This window comes from Abrus precatorius, unplaced genomic scaffold (assembly GCF_003935025.1).
Source record: "Abrus precatorius isolate BTA unplaced genomic scaffold, Abrus_2018 Scaffold8, whole genome shotgun sequence".
NCBI classification, from domain to species: domain Eukaryota; kingdom Viridiplantae; phylum Streptophyta; class Magnoliopsida; order Fabales; family Fabaceae; genus Abrus; species Abrus precatorius.
In genome coordinates, this window is record NW_020874428.1 from 18,367,298 (window position 1) to 18,382,329 (window position 15,032).

General features: G+C 27.3%; 1 protein-coding gene and 1 non-coding gene across 2 annotated transcripts; one reads left to right on the forward strand and one right to left on the reverse strand.

Annotated features, from left to right (window-relative positions):
- Positions 1 to 974: 974 nt before the first annotated feature.
- Positions 975 to 1,081, forward strand: LOC113848599. The gene has a single exon (XR_003501863.1). It is a non-coding gene; the product is annotated as a small nucleolar RNA R71 (small nucleolar RNA).
- A 5,794-nt stretch (positions 1,082 to 6,875) lies between these two features.
- Positions 6,876 to 14,640, reverse strand: LOC113874371 (blue copper protein-like). Its single transcript, XM_027512594.1, has 4 exons — positions 14,538 to 14,640; positions 13,642 to 13,818; positions 12,510 to 12,952; positions 6,876 to 7,010 (listed from the first exon to the last, which is right to left on the reverse strand). Exons 1-4 carry the CDS (start codon positions 14,638 to 14,640, stop codon positions 6,876 to 6,878), a joined length of 858 nt encoding a protein of 285 aa, XP_027368395.1.
- Positions 14,641 to 15,032: the final 392 nt, after the last annotated feature.

Sequence of the window (15,032 nt, forward strand, 5' to 3'; positions counted from 1 at the left end):
AAAAATAGAGATGAAAAGGACAAGAGAAATAAAGAGAAAGAGACTCCCTAAATGTGAGACAAATTGCACAGAAAAGCCACCCCATTCTGAAAAACAAGAACATAAAATAAATAAAAGTAAAAATAAAACACAGGTTGCCTTTTGTAAGCATTTGATTTATGTCACGAGTCTGACGTCCTGTTAAATCATGGTGGAAAAAAGACATGAGTCTTAGTGGTGACTCCCTTGATATGTAGTTGTTTTCCCAACAGTTTTCCCTCCACAACTCTTGTCACACCAGAAAGATTAATCACATGAGAAGAATCAAAATAAAGAGAAGAAAATTTAAGCTCTAAGTCAGGAGGCTTATTAGTAGATGATTTGAGCTTTTATCTTTTCTTTTTCTGAGATGACATCTTCCGAGAACCCTCTGTCCATTGTTTGGGCTTGTTGGTCTATTTGAAAGTTTTGTTGTTCCAACTTAGATTCAAGCTCTCTCATTCTCTTGTCAGAATAGTACATTTATTACATCATTTGTTCATGAAAGTTGGACTGAAAATCTAGGAGCCTCCTTTCCTTATGGTCTTGCTTTTTTATTTTGTATATGGGGAGGACGATAAACATTTGAATTTGGAGGATTATTTCCCCATCCCAAACTGTAGTTGTTGCTTAAGAAGTTGACCGCTTTGGCCTCTAGAAGTTTTGCTGATGGATCTTTTGCTCTTAATATTAATTCATTTTGTCTTGATAGAGTTTTCAGCTTAGTTATTATTATGTCACTGCTTTCTGCCTGATAGATTGGAGCGACTTCCTTTTCTTTGCTTTTGTGATGGTCTATATGCCATTGGAAATTATTGGATGCTATCTTTTCTATCAATGTATAGGCCGCAGTTGGCCCCTTACATAGGAAGGATCCTCCAGGAGCTGCATCGACTGTAGCTCTATTAGAAGATGAGAGTTCAGCATAGAAAATCTGCATTTGTTTCCACACAGGGAAACCATGATGTGAACATCTCCTTATAAGTTCTCCGAAACGCTCCCACATCTCAAATAGAGATTCAGACTCATATTGTTGAAAATTGGAGATCTCTGTCATCAGCTTCGCAGAGAGTAATGATGGAAAATATTTGGCTAAGAATTACTGTGTTAGGTCATCCCATGTTGTAATTGAACTATATGGAAGTGTAAAGAACTATGCGTTCGCCCTTTTCGTGACAGGGAACGGAAAGAGGCGAAGTTTTATAGCATCGTTGATGGCACCATTGTATTTGATAGTATCCGTGAGTTGAAAAAACTTTTTTAGATGAAGGTGGGGGTCTTTGTCAGGTCGCCCCGAAAATAGTGTGGAATTATGGACTAGATTGGTCAAGACTGACTTTAATTCAAAATTATTGGCCTCTATGTCAGGTACTACAATGCTCCCGACATTACCCTTAGTAGTGAGTGTCATGTACTCCAAGATTGGTCGTTCTTTTATCATCTTTTTCTTTTTTCTACACTTCTTTCTTAGCCTAGTGTGTCTTCTCAATTTCTGGGTCAAAAGCGAGTTCTGCAATAGGTTTAGAATGAGTAAGCATAAAACAAAATAGAAATAAAAATAAAAATGTTTAAATCAACCAAATACTCGATTTTCTTTGATATTGAAAATTAATCCCCAGCAACGGCGCCAAAAAATTGTTCATAGGCAAGTGTACCCATTGAAAAGTAATAAAGGATTTTTGAAATAAGAGTTTCTAAGTTATCGTCCCATAGAGATTATTTTCAAGTATCAAGAATAACTTAATTTGATTGTTTAAACATAACAGGATTGTAACGGATCAAAAATAGAGCTTAATGTTAATAATAAATTAAAAGAACAATAATATAACGTATGAGAGATATTGGATGAGATGAGCCTAAGACTTATGTGTTACCTACTACACTTCTTTATGTTCTAATTAATTTAATCTCGGTATTGGTATCCAATTATTTGCTAATCACTTATAATTAGTTCTATTAACATCCAATGATTATGCAATGTCAATATTTTTTTCTCTAAACAAACATCCCAATGATCATGCAAGGTAATTGGTCGAAAAAGCATGAAGATTCTATGAGTTTGTTAATTTAATAACGGGTGAAAGAAAGGAACCAAGTGTGATTAACTTAGACCCTTGTCTCATTTTATCCTATAGTTCCGTTAATTATACGTGATACGATCACCTACAATGCAACGAATTATGGGATGCTAAGGATGATCAAATCTTAACGTACAAAATATAATCCAATAGAATTAAAACTAAACATTAAAGAAAAACAAATACCAACATTAAAAGTAAAAATCACACAAACTTTGCAGTAGGATCTGGCATAGCCCTACCTATGGATTTAGTTACTCATAACAAAATAAACTACGAAGAAGGTGATAAATAAACCCATAACCACAAAGGAAAACTCAAATAAAAGAAACTCAGAAAGGTAAAAGACAAAGAGAGGAAGCTTGTCGTCCTTGCCAATGGTCCTCAATGAATCTCAAAGATGAGTTGGGTTACAACTAAGAAGGGGAAAAAGATGTGTATAGAAGTGGAAGTATATCCAATGTGGAGCATAAGGCCTCTTTATATAAGTTGTGTCCTGAGTTTCTAGTTGTTTCAGCTTTATTTTTTTAAATCAGTTTTATCTACAATTAGAATTGCTCCAAATTTTCATATCTAAGTTTAAATTTTAAATTCAAAATTCAAACTCAACTTCACATAGCATTGTCAAGGACTAAAAATATATAATTTTTATCCAGAATATCTCCATAATGCACTAATAACAACTTCCAGCTAAACTGTAATAATTAATAATATAATTAATATAAATATATATAAAATAAAATTTAAATGTATAAATATATCAAAATATAAACTTATTAATTATTTTTGCATAGGCAATTTTAGATTCAGCATTAATATTAGAGCATATTAAACTCAAGACTCAACAAATTCTAACTACACATTTGCTTACATCAGTGTTCTTATTTATTTTTTGGAGCTTAGAACTAATGGAAAGCATAAAATTGTTGTTTCCTTAGATACTGGATGAACATATTTATTTTATTTTGAGTCTTTGAGAGTAACTTCTAGTACTAAGGTGTGTAAATATATAACTTGGTGTACGATATTACTCTGATGAACTATTTTTTAGCATCTTTGATGCTCCTTGTATGAATGAGTCACAGAATGTCTCATTAATAGGATTGAGTAATAGCCTGACATCAATTTAAAAAAAAAATAAAATTGCACCACAAGAACGTTCTTTTTCACAAAATATTGTTGCACGCAAGTTGCTTTCACTTCATGTTACGTCTTCTACCTTCATACATGTATACGTAGAAATGTTAAGTTCAAATATTATATATATATATATATATATTACGTAATTACTGTACTTATTGTGATTTTCTTTTTCAAGTACTTATCATGTATTATACATGTTGTCATCCTACTTAGATTGAGCACTCGTATTTTTGTAATATTTTAAAAGAAATTTATGAATAATTATAATAAAATTTTATGACATTATTTTTTAATTTTTTATATTTTTTTATATGTTTTATTTGGTGATCTAACGTGTGAGCAAATGTATTGAATTATGGAGGTAAGTCTAATTCATATTTACTTGCCTCACCGTGGAGTAGAAAAATGTTAGCAATAAACTTTTAATTATTAAGTAAATTTTATTAAAAATTATAAAAATTACTTGAAAATTTTTTTATTCTTAATTTAATATTTTATTTTTATACTTAAGTGGAGTTGGTCTCGTTTTAACTTAATACAATGTAAACCAATCCGAGGGAACCTAATTGACTTACTTTCACAATTGCTCTCACGACCTCACAACTTTTTCCATGTTATCAGAGTAGTTTCCAGCGGAAAGGCCATATAACACCTGCAAGTTGAGCAAATAATATGCTGTCCTTGCTATTTGACTTTTGTACTAGTGTCTATTGGTGAATAGATATAAGAGGTTTAAATAAAACAAAATCTTTTTATGATTTTTGCCCATTATTGGTTACACGTATAAAGGCCGGCAAATTTATTATAATATTGTAAATTAAAAAATAATTTATTATTTTATAGTAAATCTGAAACAATTTTTCAGGGATTTTTTTGCCACGTGGATCAATTTTTCGCTATAACAACTGGCGAAAGTAATTAATTTTTGAATTTTTTATACGAAATATGACTTCTTAGATCGGTTAGTTTAAAACCGCTCTCATAACTCTATTTTAGGGAGCGGTTCCTTATGAACCACTCTCATAACTATATTTTAGAGAGCGGTTCCTTATGAACTGCTCTCATAACTCTATTTTAGAAAGCGGTTCATCATGAACCACTTTGAAATTTCAATATTAGAGAGCGGTTCCATTTGAACCGCTCTCAAAAGTCATGTAAGTGAGCAGTTCCATATGAACCGCTCTCAGAAGTACATATTAGAGAGCGGTCCTGCCGGAACCGCTCTCTTATATTTAAAATGGACGGGTGGGGAGATTTTGATACACGTGGCAACATCTGAGATGATTCACGCTGCTACTGGCGAAAGTTTATTTCGCCCTGCAGTTAGCGAAACCGTTTAGGCATTGTAATTATATAAAACTAAATATAGTTTACTTGAGTTAAATAAAATTATATAAAACTAAAAATTGAGTTAAATAAAATAATTATATAAAACTAAATATAATAATTTATATTTAGTTTGATTGTAATAAATAATTTTTATACCTATAATGAAGTAAAATTTTAAAATTGTAAAATTTTAAATGCAGTAATCATAATTTATATGAAATGTATGTATAAAATTTGTATGTAAATAATAAAATTTTTTACTTTTAAAAATGTAATATTATTTATATGATTATAAACTAAATGTAATATATGTAAATTTAAATTAGAAAAATGAAAAAATAAAAATATAATTAAATTTTATGCTAGTAATTAGAGTTTTATATTTATATAAAATTTATGTAGATTTAAATTAGAAATATAAAAAAATAAAAATGTAATTTAATTTTATGCAGTAAGTAGAGTTTTGTATTTAAATAAAATTTGTATGTAAATAATAATATTTTTTACTTTAAAAAACGTAATAGTATTTATATAATTATAAATTAAATGTAATTTATGTAGATTTAAATTAGAAATATGAAAAAATTAAAATGTAATTTAATTTTATGCTAATAATTAGAGTTTTGTATTTATATAAAATTTGTATGTAAAATTTATGTAGATTTGTATTTAGAATAATTAAAAATTTATATATCTTTAGTTATAATATGTATAGAATATAGGTTAGTATATTTAAAAAGAATTTATTTATTTAATTTTGTTTATATACACTTGATTTTTCAATTTATAATATATTGTAATGAATATAATATGATGTCATTACAATGTGATAATGATTTGTTAGAAAATTTGTTTGATCTTTATAAAATATGTATTATTAATATGTTAGTAAAATATAAATTATTATTATTATTGAATGAAATTTTTTTACTAATATTTTTTATTGTTGTATAGATGACATTATCTTCACAACAAAGTAGGGTTATTAATCCCGGGGCAGAAGATCTATCAAAATTAACATGACTAACATGACTTTTCAGAGCTGTTCAAATGGAACTGCTCTCTAAAATAGAGTTATGAGAGCGGTTTTAAACTAACCGTCATATTTCGTATTTTTTGTGGCGAAATAAATATTAAAAAATTTAAAAATTAATTACTTTCGCTAACTGTATGACGAAAAATTGATACACGTAGCAAAAAAATCTCAAATTAAGAAATTATTTCAGATTTGCTATAAAATAATAAATTATTTTTTAATTTATAATATTATAATAAATTTGCCATAGGCCTCTGGTTTCTGTAGCTTTCACGCCTCACACGCAGTACATTATTATTTCGCATAAAACAAAAGGGGGTAAAAAGGCCAAGGGCAATGGGTTTTGTTGTGGACATTGTTGACGTGGACATTCAAAGGTTCCCACCTGTCTCCATCTTTGCAGGAAAAAGAAAGAAGATAGATATACCAAAGTATTATTTTTTTAATACTTTTTAAATAATAAATTACTATAATAAAATAAAAATAATATAATTTCCCTATCCAGACTTTTTTATGAAATGGAGGCCACGAGGGAAAGATACTGTGGATTTATCCGCAAACAAAAAAAAATAGTCTAGTTGAGTGGAGATTCAAAATAAATAATACTATTTAATAATGAAAGATTAAACTTAATAAAATTATCGGCCATTTAATTAATTTCTCTGAAGATATGGACATACTCTACACTTTGAATGCCACTTATCATTTTAATAAAATGATTGAATAAAGAGTAATAAAGATAATTCTGAAGGCCATCTTTATTTAAAAACTGAACTGTTACAATCGAGTCTACTTTAATAATAAAATAAGCTTTAATTTCATGACTCTTATTAAATGAATGTCATGATAAAATATACATAATTATACTTAGAGAACAGAATAAACTCTATTCATTCTTGATTATGTAAAGATAAAATTACTAAGCCAATATCTGTGAATACCTTCACACACTGTCAGTTTTGACGAGAAATAAAACTCATTTTTTTATATAGACGAAACTAAAAAAAAATGAGATGTGTACATAGTTTCGTTTATTAAAAACAAAAAACATAAAAATTTGAATTTTAAAAGTTTAAAATTTATTTTAACAATTGTCACTCTATGTTAACACGTGACTTATCAGGCTCTCTATTTTGTCGCTGTCGAAGACAAAATTATCTAATTGAACTGTGTCACAGCTAACAATTACCTTTTCTCTCTCCCTTCTCCCTTCCTTGCTCCCAATTTCTCCTTTTTTATTTGTATTTTTGTATTTTTGGTGAGCCCCCATCTCATTCTTCTTCTTCATTTAACGAGTAGGTTGTAGATCTGCCGCCACTCCCTCCAAGTGGTTGAGGAGCAACCTCAGTTACGCTTTGAGCGTGGGTAGCCATGGTCGTCCCTGGTTCATTGCCATTGCCCTTTTTCTAAAAACTGCCACCCACACCCCAGAAATCGCTACCCACTTGTCGAAAACTGCTGCCACCCAGGTTTATCTTTAATTAATTAATTTGTTTAATTTAATTAATATAAATTTTAATTTTTTAAAAATAGGTTTATGGTAACATGTGATTTAAATTTCATTAATATTTATATAAATTGATTTGTGAATTTTAAAAATTTAAAATAATTTATATTTTAATAATTTAAGGTGTAATATGATTAAAAATGTAGAATTTTAAATTAAAAATTAAACTAGTAAATTTGAAGAAATTAATGTTAATTATACATGTGTATTTACATTAAAATAAAATTGTTTTTATGTTATCGTTTGTAAAATTTAATAAAATGTTGTAGATAAAAAATTAATAATAAATAAAAATTACAATGATAATAATATCACTCATTCTTTATTTATAAAAAAGATAATATTAAATCAACAAAAGTTATTATGAGTAGCGAGTAGCTTAATATCGTTTAAGTAAAATTTTATATTTAAGTTTTTGTATATATAAAAAAATTTTAGTAATAAATTTATTTATTACATCTAGAAGGTGTGTAGTCCATATCATTTTTAGATTAGATCAAATAAAAAATAATATTAAAAATAAAAATATATTTACTAATTTATATAAATAATATATAATAAATTATCTTTAAAAATATAGCAGTTTCGTCTAAAGCATAGATAAAACTACTTTAATCTTTATACGTATTATAGCAATTTTAATGTTTAATTCTATAATATTTTGAGTCTAATACAAGAACTATAAATTGTAGCAATTCGGCAAAAATATTTAGCAAAAAGCCTGTATTTTTTGCAACAATTTTTGCATCCTGAATTTCGCAGGAAAGAAATTGTTAAAATTATGTCAAAACAATAAAAAATCAACATACACCATAAAGGCAAACTAGTACTAAATTAAGAGGAGATAAATGCTGAAATACTGTGGGTTTAAAATGATGTGTGGTTCATGATTTAAAAAAAGAAAAAAACAAAACGATACTCAAATCAGACATTTTTAACTCAAATTATAGATAGATAAGTGCAAAGTAAGCAAACTATGACAGCATGCAAGTTTTGCAAAGAAAAACAAAAGGTGTTACAATCATGTCAAAGCATTCAAAATTAACGTTAAATAATCATAACTATTATTATTAGACTAAATATGTATAATAGATAGTGAGGCTTAATAATTTATTTTAAAAATATAAATGTTCTTTAATTTTTAAATATTAAAATAATTACAACTGAAAGAATATAAAATGTCATTTTAAATTCACGAACAGAGTAACAGTTAATAGATGAATTCAAAAATTTTGTAAGTTTAAAGATGTGTGATCTTGTGGGTTCTAACAAAAAAAGAAACACTACACTCAAATCAGTTCCACATAAATTTTTATAAAAAAAAAAATACTAAACAAAAAGCTCAGTTTTTTTTTTATTTGATCTTTTTAATTGAAATGCTATCAGTATACTTATTCAAGCACAAGAGGGTAGGAAATTTCAAGTTTAAAAATCAATCATGGCCATTAAAAATATCTTATTTCTTTTTCAACAGATAACAGTATTCTTTTCTTCATACAACAAAGTGGATGTTTCGATCTTATCCAGTTACGCTGTAGGGATACTCTATAATAACTGGAGGATACTCTATAGTGATGCAACCTGTAAATTAGAGAAAAATGATACGACATGTAAAAGATAAAAATAAAAAATGTGTCAAATGGTTTTGCTATAAAAATGTCAAAACTATGTTTAGTGGGGGCGTTTGGCATTTTTCACGGAATAATGTCATCAGCATCTGCCATTATTGATGGGTCTATTTCTAAACTTGAAAGGTGCCTAAAGTTCAGATGTCATGTGGACATGGTTGGTGGATCGATGGCAACTTTTGCATATGTACCTACAATTTAAATTATAGAAAACCGAACATATACTACATGATAATTTTAATTTTATTTTTTAAATTTCTCCCGAAAACTTTTTTTTTTTAATTCAATAACATACAGAAAGTAAAAGTTAGGTACGTCTATCAGTTAATTCATTTATTGGCTTTCAAAACCACGATGTTTGAGATATATACGTTATTTCGCAAATATTGAATAAATATCTTGGATATTTCTCTCTTATGTAACACAATAAAATTTGGACAAATAATTGTAAATCGAAAATGTTAGAAGTCATATTGTCGTATCTGCGATCGGGACGCAAAATCTATTAAGAAAGAAATATTTTTTAAAAGTAAAAATATTTTCTAAAAATAAAAAAAGTTGCCACTTGAATTTTATTGTTAAAATATTACTATTTGGCAAAAAAAAATGAGTTTGTGAGTTGATATTAACACTATATTAAGATATTTTAAATTATTACTTTACGTTAATTCTATAAATTTATTTTAGTTTTAAGAAAAGAAAAATTATTTTAAAAATCGTTTAAATTGGATGGTTCTTATTTATTTTTAAGTGCGATAAAAAACTTAAAATTATGTAATTTTATTTAAAAGACTATAAAATTAGTTGATTAAATTAAAATTAATAAAATAAAATTTATTTTAAAATTAAAAATATTTTTATAAAATTATAACGTATAAAATACAATATATATGTATCTATATTTATGTATCATAAAATAATATAGAAAATAAAAAAAAATTACACAACTATAATACAAATGCATTCTTATTCATTACAGTATTAGCCTAAAACTTCCAAACTCAAACGCAATAAATTAGCAGAGGCCTTAGTCTCGCACATGATTTTATGCTTTCCTTCAACGTGCAACTCTAGTATATGCACTGTAATATGCTCTACACAAAATAATTTGTAGACCTATATATAAAGCCACATGTATACCTTTAGGTAATTGAAAAATGAGACTTGAATTGTCGAAATTCTTTATGGATTATCAATGATATTCTATTCTTCCATTTTAGTTTGTAAACATGAATTATTTATTTGAGAGCGAATATATATATATATATATATTGTATCCTATAGAATCTTTTATTTAATTTTCTTTCTGATTGTATCATCTTATATGAATATATATGCAATGGGCACATTATACTATATACATATGAATATCAGATAGGAATTTTGATATTTTAGAAGATAAAAAATAGTTGAAGCCTTGAAGCAAATGTACCCAATCAAAACCCCTAATCTTAATAGTTATTGGTCATATTTTATTGAAACTTTTGAAATATATTTACGATGTTATCAGCCAAATACTTTTGAGTTTGAATCATAGATATTTTTCCTTATCACTAAATTTAAGGCTATTAAGATTTAAGAAATTGAAACCTATTCAAAGTTAAATAGAATTGCAAATAAAAGTCTCTCTCTTTTACCGTCCTCTCAGTGCCGTACGAATTTGAACAACCATGTAATGGGCGGTGGGAACGTTGAAAGACAATAGTAGTTCTTCCCAAAAGATAATAGGTTAGAGTGGTGGACAAAAACAATGAGTGTACTTGTTCCCCGCAATCACCACAATTTTCCTCTTTTCCATGCAATGAAGATTCAAAAAATTAGGGATATAGATTTAGTGATCTTTAACACGCAATCAGAGTGTGCAAGACGCAATTAGAGTGTGAAAAGTTAGAGGGTGCGAACAATTAATCTCAGAGTATGCAATTCTTGAATGATTGAAGGAAAATATGTGAGCAAGGCAAAGTTTATTCTTGGAATGTAAAAGACAAAGTATATCCGAACCAGCTCGAGGGAAAAAAGATAAAAAATAAAAAAATTATTATAAGGGAAGAGAGAGAAAATATAACATCCAACAAATGTGAATAGCTTTTATAAGTATACTACTTTTCTTTCTTCCGTTAATAAATTTTATTTTATTTATAAGAATAAATATTTTAAATTGATATAAAATTAAGTTGACTTAATTGTATTTTTTATTCTTGTAATTTAACATACGAGCAATTTTGATCCTCTTAATTTTAATTGCTTGCATTTAGTTTCTTTAATTTTTCAAATGCTTAAAATAATTCAACATCCTAAAATTTTATATAATAAATAATACAAATTTAATGGGGGTATGATATTTCATTAATTTATGCAAATGTATAAAAAAATATGATATAAAATATTTGAGTAAAAGTACAAAAAATTATAAAATATGATAAAAGTTTAATTTTGGAATGAAAGACTTAATTTGAGTATTTAAAAAATTATAAAAATTAAATGTGAGCAATTAAAATTAGAGAAATTAAAATTACATGTGTTAAAATATAGAGATAAAAAAATGCAATTAAGTCAATGGAGTTTTATTAATAATTATATTTAAATTAATAAATTATATGATATTTTATTTTTAAAATTGTCTAGAGAATAATTTTATTATATAAAAAAGACAAGAAATTTAAAGTATCAAAATAATAACAGATTATTTATATGTAAATTTATAAAAATATAAGTTATAATTTTTTATAGTTTCTAATAGAATAATTATAAAAAATTAATATTTATAGAATTGTTATAAAATTTTATAGTCGTGCAATTTTAAAATAGAGCTAAACTGTTGCTTATATATATATATATATATGTATATATATATATATGTATATATATATTTTGTATAAATTATTAAAAAATAATTGTTAAACTATTCTTTAATTTGGATACATGTATTCTTCCATTGTTCATTATAGCAGTAGACTGAAATTTCCAATCTTATACGCAATAAAATAGCAGAGCCCTGAGTTTAACAGATATGAATCCATTTTATGTTTTTCCTCAATGTATAACTCTTAGATAGGCACTGTAGCATGCTGTACACAGTATAATTTGTAGGCCTATGTATAAAGCCACCTGTAGGTAATTGAAAATGAGGCTTGAATACTAATATAAAAATTCTAAATTCATTTTTATCAATTGTATATAAAAATTCTAAATTTTATATTAACAAACTAGTATAATAAGATGATAATAGAATAATTTTATAATTTTATGCAAAACTGATGTGTATTTTAAATATTAAACAATGCAAATTAGATGTTACTTTATAATTTTTTAGAATGATTGTTTATAAATTATTAATTAAAACTTTTTGTAACCATTATTTATTTTAAATTTTAAATAACAATTAATAATTGTAGTTTATTATGGTTGGAATAAATTTTTTTATTCATTGTATGTATTTTAAATTTTTATGCTATTAAACAAAATAAAAAATTATTTATTATATTTTTTAGAAAACGTACGGTTTACTTAATGTTGATAAAAAAGGTGTTGTTATAAATATAAAATGTCACATACTCAAGAAAGAAAGCACATCCTCGGGATTGCAATGTAAAGTATTTAGGATTAAGTGCTCACTCTTCACCTTATTATACGTTAAACAATATAACGAACATACAAGAAATATCAATTAGCATAAATGTTACTCATTGCAAAATTTGATTTGGTCGATTGGAACAAAGAAGAAAACAAAGTAATTTGAAAGAAAAAAGGAAAAGAAACAACTCAAGTACTGTCTCTGTCCCGACTCCTGACTCTGGGAAAATTGATGCAAGACACAACACATAGTAGGAGATCAAAGAAACAGCCAACATAGCCACAATTGGTGAGAGACCAGTTGCTGATGACTTATTTGATGAATATGAGTTGGATGGTTCGGTTTTGGTTTTTGTGTTATTAGTGGGTGTGTCTGTGGTTTCATCAGAATGTGAGTCTTTACTAGATGATGGTGACACAGCAGGAGCAGTGGCTTTTCTAGCCTTTACAGCAACAGCAAGCTTCATGCCACCTTTGCAATGCCCAGGAATCGAACATATGAAGTAATGAGTGCCAACACTTTTAGGGCCAATAGTTGTTGCGCCACTACTTTCTGTACTCAATGAATTGCCCACACTGCATGTCTTGTAATCGCTTTTCTTAACTTTATCCACACTGTGACCAGTTCCATAGTTGAAAACTATCACACGTAAGGGATATATATGAATATAAGGTGCTTCCTTGGGATTTTATTGCTATATATGTCAACTTAATTACAGATATATATCATTGTGATAAATATGTGTCGTGTGTATAATAAACTATCTATGTAGCACGGATAGGTTACTAGTATAGGATACGAAACAGTATGATACATAAATATGTTAATTTTTAAAAAATTTAACATACGAGTAAAATATATTTTGTATAAATTACTTATATTTTGTTAATTTATTTTTCTTGATTTTTTAATTTTTTAATATATCGAGTGTTTATTTTAACTTCCTCTCGTTATCGTATTATTATTGATCTTTAGTCTCTTAAAAGCTTTATTAAAAAAACATAATCATAATAAATTTAAACAAAAATGTTATATTCAAGTTATAATACTAGTTCTTTTATTATCTAAAGAAAAGATATAAAATAAAAAATTAAAAGCAATGCAATCAAGCTTTAATACTAGAGGTTTTGTATGATTTGCGTATCATATATTCTGTACAGGTACGTTGTCATTTTTGTAGTATCCGTGCTTCATAAATAATAAATTATGATGTTGTTAACATTTTAGCCATTGATTTAAAAATTATATATCTTTCCAAATTTTATTTTATTTTCCCTATTTTGGAGTTGAATAGCATAGCATTGTGCATGAAACAAAAGGGACCTTACCAAGACTATCACCAACTACAAAGGTCAAGCTACCAGCCCATGTGCTGTAATCAGTGCCAATTGTCCAACCTGAAGTGTCTCCGACTGTGTGGATAGCTGCGAGTGTTGGCAGAGCCATGTTGATTGCTAAACATAGACCCAAAACTAGTGCATTAGTGGATGCCTTTTGATGAGATACTGTGGGAAAAGAAAGGAAACAAACTACAGAGGCTTACTGATTCTAACACAATTGTAGAAATTGAGAGGAAGAAGATGAGAGCAGAGAAAAGGAAGATACTAAAATTCATCATGTATTCAAAATCAAAGTAAAATGACAAATTATAAGTACTACCTACAACAATAACTACCTTTATATATATACATGGACCAAAAAGCAAGAAGAAAATAACTAACTAAACATAACAACCCCTATAACAGCTTAACTAATAATAGCCAGTTAATCTAATATCCCCCTTAAGTTGAGAGGAAGATATTTTCAATTCCCAACTTGGACAGAATGCTAAGAAAAGATTTTTTAAGCAGAGCTTTTATAAATATATCACCCAATTAATGGTATTTTCTGACATGAATGAGCTTGAGGACACCTTTTGTAACTTTATCCCTTACGAAGTGCAAGTCAATTTTCAGGTAATTTGTTCTTTTATGAAATGTTAAATTTCAAGCAATATGAATAGCAACTTTATTGTCGCAATAGATGGCAGCATGCGGTGTTCTGATATTGAAATCAGTAAGGAAATTCCAGATCCAAGTAAGTTCACTTGACACAGAAGCCAAGGCTCAATATTTAGCTTCCGCAGAGGATTTACTGACTGTCTTTTGCCTCTTTGCTTTCCAGAAAATTAGAGAATTTCCTAAAAGCATGTAGAATCCTGTCGTAGACCGTCTGCTATTTTTACATGCGCCCCAATCAGCATTAACATAAGCATAGAGCTTAGTGTTAGAATTTGATTTGAATAAGACTCCTTGACCAACTGTGTGCTTTAGGTACTTGAGTAACATATTAGCTGCATGCATATGATCAGTGTGAGAATTAGAAACGAACTAACTAAATTTATAAACTGAATAACATCTATCTTGCCTTGATATAGTTAGGTCTAGAAGTCTGCCAATTAGTCTTTGTTCAAAGGATAAGTGTACTCGTCAAAAAATAATAAAAAGTTTTAAAATAAGTTATTGAAATATCGTCCCATATAGATTAATTTTTAATTACTAAGAATTTTTTAATTCAATTATTTGAGCTAAAAGATGTGAAATTAAGTAAAAATCAGAATTTAATTATAAAATTAATTATGAATAAAAGCAAATATTACAACATAAATCTCGGTTGAACTTATATGAGAGGAACCTAGGGCATATGAGTTTTCTCATTTAATTTTTTATGCTATTTTTCT

Bases quoted from the DNA above. Each gene is read 5' to 3' on its own strand.
- LOC113874371 (XM_027512594.1), bottom strand. From the start codon at position 14,640: ATGTTACTCAAGTACCTAAAGCACACAGTTGGTCAAGGAGTCTTATTC. The intron at 13,819-14,537 runs GTAAAAATAGCA...CTTTTCCCACAG, and splicing joins TAATGCTGATTGGGGCGCAT to TATCTCATCAAAAGGCATCC. The intron at 12,953-13,641 runs GTAAGGTCCCTT...TACGTGTGATAG, and splicing joins TGTAGTTGGTGATAGTCTTG to TTTTCAACTATGGAACTGGT.